Genomic DNA, 10,000 nt, shown 5'->3' with positions numbered 1-10,000 from the left:
ACGCCGATTTACCATCTCTTATTATTAGTATATAACATGGAAAACGACGCGATCCCAAAAGCAAGTACGGAAAACGACGAGGCAAAAATATCTGGGACACGCCCATATATGCAGATAAGGCGCCAGAGAATGGAGCAAACAAACCAGACATGACCATCTTTGATAAGAAGAACAAGATTATCATCCTAGTGGAAGGAACTGTATGTAATATCGGACAGATCAACGATAGGAACGATTATAAGAAGAGAAAGTATGGATTTAAGACTGGGTCTCCGAAAACTCTATCCCGACTACGAGATCAAGCAAAGCAATATAGTGTTTAACTTCCTGGGAGATTTTAACACCACCCTAAAGAAAGAAATCTCTGATCTAGCCCACAAGAAAGATGTTACTAAAGTGCTAACCAACTGTCAGAAGAGGATTATATTACAGAACTGTGAAATCACCAAAAATTTCTTCAGTTTAAGACAATGAAGCACACATTTTTTTAGTCCAGGAACTGTTCCCTAGACACTGTCCGCAGCAAGTTTCAAAACAAATTGTAAACTGAAAAGTTATTCAATAAAACAGATAATAATAATATTAATAGAATAATGATAAAATATTTATATATCGCTAGTATCCTTAAAGTTCAAAAGCGCTTAACATGAGCAACAAAATAGTAAAGTTATAAAAATGCCTTTTTAAAAAGGAAAGTTTTAAGTTTCTTTTCAAAAACGGACACTGAGGAGCTTTCATAATGTCGGACGGCAAAGTGTTCCAGAGTGTGGGGGCTGCTACGGAAAAAGATTGCACTGTATGTCTTCAAATTAAAATGAGGAATCACAAGAAGATTTTTAGATGATGAACGTAGTTGACGAGATGGAACGTAAGGTGTGAGTAGATCACGAATGTAATAATAATAATAATAATAATAATAAAAATAATAAAAATAATGACGACGACGACGACGACGATGATGATGATGATGATAATAATAATAATTACTACTTATACAGCGCTTATCCAATCCTGTTCTAAGCGCTTTACAAAGATAGGAAAAAAAAACATGCATCATTTTTAAAAGAACGAGTCTTAAGTTTACGTTTAAAAAGTGGATGTCTAAGTTCTAGGCGCTTGACAAGGATGAGAAAAGAATTCATACATACTAAAAATAAATTTTAAAAAGATGAGTCTTAAAGGTTTAAATTGTCACAAGAACGAATGTCATCAGGTAGTTTATTTCACAGTTCAGAGGCCGAAACAGCAAAAGCTCTAGAGCCGTACGACTTGAGTTTAAAGTTGACAGAAGTCAGACGTAATGCTGAAGATGACCGGAGCATTCTTGAAGTTGAATAACGGCGTATCAGCTCTTGAATATAGATAGGAGACTGCCGGTGAAGAGCTTTATGGGTGAGCAGAATTATTTTGAATTTAATTCGCTCGGAAACTGGAAGCCAGTGCAGGTCAAATGGAGCGACAGTGCAGGTCGAATTCGTGATAGAACGCTAGCAGATTTATACTAATAATAAATAAATAAAATGCATTCAAAATTTTAAATCATTTAGTCCCGAAACTAAAATATTACCTGTGATATTGCATTTTTGATGAGAGATGTTGTCAGTATCAATCTCACTTTTATAGTGTCCCATACACCGAACCATCTCCAGGTCGCAAAGACATACAGCATACCTGCACTTCTTCTCTGCCATATCCGTCGTAGTATATTCACTCACTGGAGCTATATTGACGAGTATAAGGTACATCTTACTAAATACGTTTACCATTTACATTGCGACGCGCCTTACCGTGGCCACTTAACAAAGTTTTTTTAAAACTTATACGTCATTCAGGGTGAGCGAATTTGATTGATAGTCACCCCTCCTTGCAAAGTTCGCACGGTTGTAAGTTGAACACCGTTGAATCGGTTGTTTGAGTTGACGTACTTACACGAAGTTGTCAAATGTGAAAGTTTGTTGGGTGGCCAGGGTAAGGTGCGTCGCACCGTAAGCAAGGTTTAAAACCCAATTAAGCTAACCCAGCATTAGCGAGAATTTTGGTTTCAATTTTGTAACTTTTGGTGGGGATTTTTGTTTATATTGTTTGTCCTTTAGTTCTCAGCTTGAAGAATGTCAAAACACATAAAACACAATAAATTAAGCAACAAACAATTTTATTCAAGACAGGAAGTGAAATAACAGTAGACTGGTTTTTTTTTTAGCTGTAATTCGTACTACTATTCCTTAGATTTACATCTTAAGATATGACCTCAGATCCGTAAAGTTAAGGGGCCACAGTGCAAATTTATCACGATTGGTTAACGGATGTCCCCATTTAAATCAGTGCTTATAGCGGTTTTACGTGGAGTTTCGTAAAAACGGGCAAACCAAACCAATTACTCACCAATTAGACTACTCAGCCAATCTCAGTTAGGGCGGTTTTCAATTGAGTCTCGAAAGTAAAATTGGTAAGTAAGTGATCATTTGGTTTTGGTTTTACTACACTCAACTGAAAATTTTAAACCATAGTGAAACCGAAACTATATAAATTGCGTTATTACTTTCAACACTCAAATTGGAAACTGTTCGAGAGTGAGCTGCAAACTCATCCTTGAATAGCAACCTCCCAAAGCGCAAGGGTATCATTGAAAACAAAACAAAAAAAATATGAAACCTAGACATCTCTTCTTTGAGGTGTTTCTGGAATGTTGTTTTGTGGAATTTATTCGCCCTCATTGATATATACGCGAGCGCTCTGACATAAACTTCTCTCAACGGAGAAGCCGTGAAATGCCCCGTTTTACAATTCTTAGTCTCATTCTACCAACAAAACTTTTACGTATAGTGGAACTCCGGATGTTACTAAACCGGGGAATGGGGAATGGGAAATGGGAAATTAAAAAAATGGGAAATTGAAATAGGAAAATCGAAAATGGGAAAAAAATAAAAATAGCCAATTAGATTGTAAAGAATAATTGTTGTTAATATGGAATAATTTTTCTCAGCGGCGATCAACCAAGCTTTTAAAGCGTTTTGCGCCAAAATTAAAAGGGGAATTCGCGCTGATAAGTAGAAAACGGGATAAATGGCCTTCCCTTGTCTCGTTATCGTCTTACCTGACGCTAAACAAGAAACAAGAAGAATTGCACTGATATCTCAATCTTTGACGCTGTGATGATTTGGTCGGCAATACATTTCGGGTCCTCCGTCGGAGATTCGGTGAACAGTGGCCGAAACGGTACGGGCTCTGGGGCGACCTTTGGATATCGAGTATAAACCGAGGTATCGAAGGACAAAAGCCCTGGCGGCAAACCCATCGTTTGGAAACCTGTCAAGTTCGTTGCGTGGCACGCCTGCATGGAAATTACTGTTCACTAGCTCGGAAAATACTAATTGTATCTGATCAGAGTTTTAAGAAGTTTCACAGAGTTGTCTACCAAATAACTTTGTTTCTAGCAAAAACTAAAATGACATGCGTACTAAATGTAGACTCCTCTGTTGTTCGGAGTTAGCAGTGATGGACTTTATTCAGAAAATTCAAAAAGCCCTTAGAAAGATCGCTAAACCAAAAGAAACAGGCAAGTGCAGTGATGATGCGCTATGGTACAACAAAATGAACGTGAAATACTCTTATTCTATCTAAGTGTAATTATAAATGAACATGAACTAACTCTTTTTTAAATTTATTGTCAGTTTTAGTGTTGCCACTACTTAAACAATTTATTCTATCTCTTACTCAAATATAAAACAGAAAATAACAACTATAAAACAGACAATAACAACTCTACAACTACTTAAATAACCAACAACAACTGGTTTTACATGGCTCGTATTCATGGGGTAGCAAATGGCAGAAAAAAAATCATTACTCTATTTCTTACTCAAATATCTACAACGGAAAATAACAACTCTATAACAAGTTAACAAGCCGAACCCTAACCCTAACCCTAACCCTAACCCTAATCCTAACTAAGAATAAAACCAGGATCCGAGGCAGGATTCGAGCCAGGATCCGAGCTAGGATCGGAGCTAGGATTCGAGACCTAACCGAGACCTAACCGTTACCTAATCAAGACCTACTCTAACCCCAACTAGACCTAACTAGACTAAAACCAACGCAAATAGACCTAACCTAACCGATTCGAGACCTAACCTAACCGATAGATTCGAGAATAAATAGCGAAGAAAGCTCATCTTAGCTCGAATCCTGGCTGGAATCCTCGTTCGGATCTTGGCTTGAAGTTTAGGTATCCTCGATAAATATTGGTCTTAACATCATTTTATTTCTTGGAGAAGAAAACTGACAAAACGAACCGTAATTAATCTGTTTTTACCTCTGCAAAATGGGAAATTTTCCACCAAAATGAAATTTTTGTGGGAATAGAACACTCAAACAAAATATCTCGGTTTTTAATGACATCGGAAAAACACATTAGCAGTTACTAGAGATGTCATCACCATTATGATGTTTATAGCTCTAAACGTACATTCCAAATTTTTGAAAGAATACTGCCTTTACAGGTGCTGAAGTAATGGGAGCAACAATCAGTTGAGTCGCTGAAAATGGAAATTGTTTCTTTGAACACACTGCAGAAACATATGGTAATATCGGTTCGACTTGCGTCCTTATCACCATGCCTTGGACTGCTTGTCGAAATACCAGTCAGACTCTGGTCTGACAAGAACAAATTGATTATCAGGGGGTGGAGCAGGAAGAAATTCATGTTTACAAACAAAGGATTTTTTTGCCTTTCCCCAAATGTTCCCACAATATAATTTAATTCTGACTTTGGTAAAGGGGGTTTGGGTGCCCTTGTTTGGTTATTAAAAGCTTGGGGAGTTTGAACTTGTGCAAAATGGTCTTGTGACGAGCACGTGTTCTTAGGCTGTGTAGTAGCCACATATTGTGGGTAGGTGGGAGAGCTCGCCTCAGTCGCATAGCTGTTTTGTAATTCTTGTTATGGTAGATTATCGTCATAAAGAAATTTAAAAATTTTCAATTTTCCCATTTCAATTTCCCATTTTTCAATTCCCCATTTCCCATTCCCCATTCCCCATTCATCCCTTTAGTAACATTCGTGGAACTGCCTGGATCAATAGTGTGGCGGTCTTAAGGGAGTTCTTTAAATACTAAAATGGCTGAATGAGTTCTTGTTCGGGCCAGAATAAAGTGGCTGTAATAACGATGAAGCCGAATTTAGTGTTCTCTTTTATTACTTTTAACGAATAACTTTTTCTCAGAATTAAAATCATTCTGAATATTAAAAGAATTATACTACGACGTTTCGAAGTCATCTTGACTCCATCATGAAGTAGAGGTGTTAGCTGTAGTTTCGCGATTAAATACAAATAAAGGTGATAGAGTTCATTGAAATAATACGTGCTTTGTTGTCATTGGTGTTTGACGACACAGTGCGTGCGTTGTATGTGTAAATAAATACTTTTACACGTATTGAGTCCGACTGAATCCGACTACAAAACTCAAATACGCGGTGAATCTCGTCAACTCAGCTATCGCCACGTACAAATATCCTGCGGCCCATGGCCGTCATGAATTCCAACTGCAACTGACGCGGATACGCAAAAAAACCGTCAGGATAACTTTGCAGTTAAAGACCAAAGATTGGCCGACACAGCAAGACAACAGCTGAAAGATCTTGGCCGATACAGGAAGAGAAACCTGCTTTAATCAATCACCAATGCGTTGTGTACAATTTCAAATGTGATTCGTGCGATGCAGATTATATCGGTTACACCACACGCCACCTTCACCAACTCATAGAAGAGATAAAGCCTCGGTCATTGGCAAGCATATGAAAGACGTCCACGGTGTAGCGTTCACTGACCTTGCGAAAATGTTTTCCGTTCTTAAGAAATGCCGAGGAAAGCTGGACTGCCTTATTCAATAATTAATATTTATTCGTGAACGGAAACCGAAGTTAAACACACAGTCGGACATAATACGTGCATGGATAATAGAAGAAAGTATTCATTTAAACGACAACGAAATTCTTATTCTTCTTATGTACTCTATCACCTTTATTTGTATCAGGAGCTCATTGATGAGCTCCTGTTTGTATTTAATCTCGAAACTACAGCTAAAAACACCTCTACTTGATAATGGAGTCAAGACGACTTCGAATCGTCGAAGTTTTAATCTTTTAATATTCATTCATCAAATGTATTTTGAAATGTTCTAAAATCATTCTACCATATCATGAATATCAAGGGTGGATCTAGGATTTTGGCTAGGGGAGGTGCACATGTCAGACGGAAATGCACAGGAAGCTGTAGTATGATAAATCTGTAAATGATGAGGCAAATAAAAATCTAACTTAATGCAGTTTTTGTGCTTTTAATATCCTCTAGTAGCTAGACCGCTGTGTGTTATTTAGGTTCTTTATTTCTTTTGTAAATGTTAGAATTTTTTAACTAAAACTTTTTTTTTCGGTAACCGAGGAGGGTGCACGTGCACCCAGTGAACCTCCCCTAGATCCGCCCTTGAATATACTTCTTAATTATAAATTCAGTAAAAATTCATCAAGTTTAAAGAAAGCAGATCATGGCCATAATAGTGTTTGGATATCTGATCTCAATTAGCATTGATATTTATGATTTTCTCTCTTCATTTTCTCCTTAGTTTCAGTTTCCATTAAGAAGATATATGTATATCACACACTCAAGATAGTGTTTGACCACATTTCCAAACACCTCGAGGCTCTTAAAATACTCCGTTGCGCGTGGTATTGTAAGCTCTTCTAGGTGTCACTTTGTTTGGAAATGTGGTCAAACACGGTCTTTTGTGTTTGACATGTTACTTACAACATTTGTTGGTATCTTTGTTGTAGAGGAATTTTTTCGCCTTGTACCTAAGTCCCGAGTAAACATTACACTTGTCCGGATCTTTATCAAGGACTTTCGCACACAAATCATGAACTTTGCAGCAGCTGATGAAAATAGCCAAATAAATAATGAACGAAAAAAAGGAACAAGAGGGTAACATAAACTATGGGGGAAGGAAGCAAAACAGAAGGGAAGGGAACAGAAGAAAAAAACATAATTATAAATGGAAAGATATGATACAGGAATGATTAATTTAAGAACAACAAGTGAAGTTATACAGACGCCGGTAGGCATTTTGCGTGCGCATAAAAGAAAACGTGATCAGGGTTTTCATATAATTTATAACATGCTTGCATTTGCTTTTAGTGGTCAGCACCACTCAAAGCAAAAATAACTGTAAATTTTATTGCACTCCCTTCTGAGGAATTGCCTTAAGTCTGGCAGAGTAGTTATAATTATTTGGTTTGCTTGGCGCCAGTTTTTAACAGACAAAATATACCAATATGCAAAAAAAAAAACCATGAAATTAACTGTACAACCCCTACTTAATTTCGTGTTTCCAATATTAATTGGACCATATTCTTATAAATATAAAACTATTTATATTATCTCACTGAACGAGTTTCAGACCGTATTAACCTGCTATTCAGTGCAAAATATCAATTTCTTTGAATGGGATATAACTTACTCACATGGCGTCGTTGCTTTTCGACTTCCATGGCATAAAGGAAGGCCATACTTACTAATCAAAGTTGTCCACGTTTTTTCCATGTCCACGTGGACCACACCAACAACCGTAGGTGAAAAGATTACAAACGTTAGGTCTGCCTGTCGCTTTTTCAACCAGTTTTTCCACTAAAAGAGTCCTTGGTTGTTCCGGTACCCCTGGACATGCTCTTTTCTCTCCTCTCGCTTCTGCAAAATAAAATGTTATAACTCTGTTCCAATATTTTGGGAATACCATCACAGAGTGGACTTCTTTGTTTTTGAAGAAAGCTGACTTAATCGTTTTGGCGGGAAGATTTCGGATTTGAAATCTGAAATATATGAAATTCCCGAAAATTGGTTAGTAAGTCAGTAACTTAATTTGCCTGTAAAATGCATGAAGTGCGAGAGGCGTTACTTGAGTAAACGCTGTAGAAATTACTGAAAATTACTAGAACTTTCGCTAGCTACTAGATAGTTAATAAAAATGCTAATAGAATACTTCAACATTCTAAAAATTGCTAAAAACTTACACCAGCTACTATGTAGCTAGTTACTAAAAATACTAATAAGATACTCCAATATAAAACAATGTAGAATTTTTTAAAACTAGAAAACCAATGAATGCTAAGAATATTATAAATCTGTGTATAAGAGTATGTAACTAACTGTTACATAAAACACTCGTTTGACAACTGCTGAACTCTAATTATATTAGGTAGTTCCTTGTTTCTCTCGATATAGAAGGTCTTCTGCCAGAAACAAACTATATTACGTTTCTCTTCTATCTAATATAGCATTTAATGAAAGAAAAGTGATCAGAAAAACAGAGTTGAAATGAAATCAAGATTTTACTCAGCTTTTCCCGGCATTAGCTGTTATGTTTCAAGATAATATAGATGAAGATCTCTTACACATAAGAGTAAACTACCATCTAAAAGAGGAACGTGTTTTGAGGGATCGAGAATGTCTGCCAAACATTTCAGTTCAGTCAAAGTAGAAAATTATTAAATCAGCGTTGTACTCCAAGCACGAAGGCCCATTAAAACAAAATACGAGCTGGCCAACTTGGCCTACAGAAACCATCAAAACATTTATTATTATATTTATTTATTTTTATTTAAACACTTCTCACACAGTTTACAGAGCTTACACTACTTACAATGCTTATACGACAATACTGCACTATGTCCATTACTCACAAAGAGATGTGCCACAAATATAAACCTGCACCACTTATCATTTATCTTACACTATTTTTATTATGATAGCAATTATCATTATGTTTTATTATGCAATAAAACTAACAGCTACGGACAAGACTACGGCTGGCTAAAGGAAAAGGGTTACACGGCGAAGCGGAGTGAAAGCTATAGCAATTTCCCCCAGATGTTCAAGAATTTATGCAGCTTTCATTGGGTGATGTAACTTTGCTTTAAGGTGGTTCGATCGGATTTTTGAGTGACGATACCATTCAACTTTGCGCGACTGGAGCACCACCATTATCAATCCAACAGACAATCGAACGTTACTAGTGTGCTAGAGAAAGACCAAAGTTTCAAATAAGGCATAATTGACCAGGATCTGAGATACCATAACAACGAAATGACGCCATACCCCATTTTACATAAGACCGGATAACTTGCCACCAGAGATAATTTCGGAAATACAACGTCGTGATCTTGGACTTGACATAATTGTCTTAACGATGGAAAATTTAAAAAAAATCTATAAGAGAGTTTTCGAGAATTTTACGAGCGAAGTTTAAAGGTGTCAAAATACAACGAAAACAGCGCTTTTTTAAGGACGGTGCCTACTAATTCAAAGGTATTTTTGCCCCGGTTTATGATTATGCAGGAAATGTAGATCTTAACAAATGTTATTGAAATCGAAAAGGAAAGTTGGGGGTAACCACGCATTTTTCATGGATAATTCAAGAACAATATTTGTAAAAAGCTTTAAAATACAGAGCCATCTATGGCATTCTTTCTCAAACTGAAGCTTAATTATCTCTGAAAAATGCATGGTTGCCCCCAATTTTCTTTTTGGATACCAATAGTACTTACTAAGATCTACTTTCTCTGCATAATTTTAAACCGCGCAAAAATATCCCTGTATTAGTGAGCATCACCGATAGGAAATCTGAGTATCTTGAGATGCGCAGAAGGAATGCGCAATAACAATAGTAGGCACCGTCCTTAAATGTTATTGCAAACTATGTCTACAAGACCTGACTAAATGGTACTCTGGTCTTAAATAAATCTCATAACAGATAATTACCTCGAGTGAAAATCTCGAAGAAATCGCTCCGTTTGAATTTCAGAACGTTGGCTTGAATATCAACTGGTGTAGGCCGTTATTTTCCTATTTATTAAAAATTGCGTCTAAAATTCTCAAATTGGGCGGGAATTAAAAACTACTGAATGAATTTCTTTTAGACTTGGCTCTCAATGAGATTAATCCATATTCATCTT

At 36.6% G+C, this 10,000-nt stretch overlaps 1 protein-coding gene across 1 annotated transcript in view; it reads right to left on the bottom strand.

Moving 5' to 3' along the window:
• LOC138009600 (uncharacterized) overlaps positions 1-10,000 on the bottom strand; it is a 40,769-nt gene that overhangs the window by 11,377 nt on the left and 19,392 nt on the right. Inside the window, exons 3-5 of the mRNA XM_068856662.1 lie at positions 7,565-7,736; positions 6,801-6,925; positions 1,568-1,720 (exon numbers count right to left, since the gene is read on the bottom strand). Of these exons, the coding sequence (XP_068712763.1) occupies positions 1,568-1,720; positions 6,801-6,925; positions 7,565-7,736 (450 nt within the window). The remainder of the gene's footprint in view (positions 1-1,567; positions 1,721-6,800; positions 6,926-7,564; positions 7,737-10,000) is intronic.

Source organism: Montipora foliosa, chromosome 1 (assembly GCF_036669935.1).
Source record: "Montipora foliosa isolate CH-2021 chromosome 1, ASM3666993v2, whole genome shotgun sequence".
In the NCBI taxonomy this organism is placed as follows: domain Eukaryota; kingdom Metazoa; phylum Cnidaria; class Anthozoa; order Scleractinia; family Acroporidae; genus Montipora; species Montipora foliosa.
The sequence above is the reverse complement of the archived record's forward strand: the minus strand, read 5'-3'. Positions and strand labels throughout refer to the sequence as shown.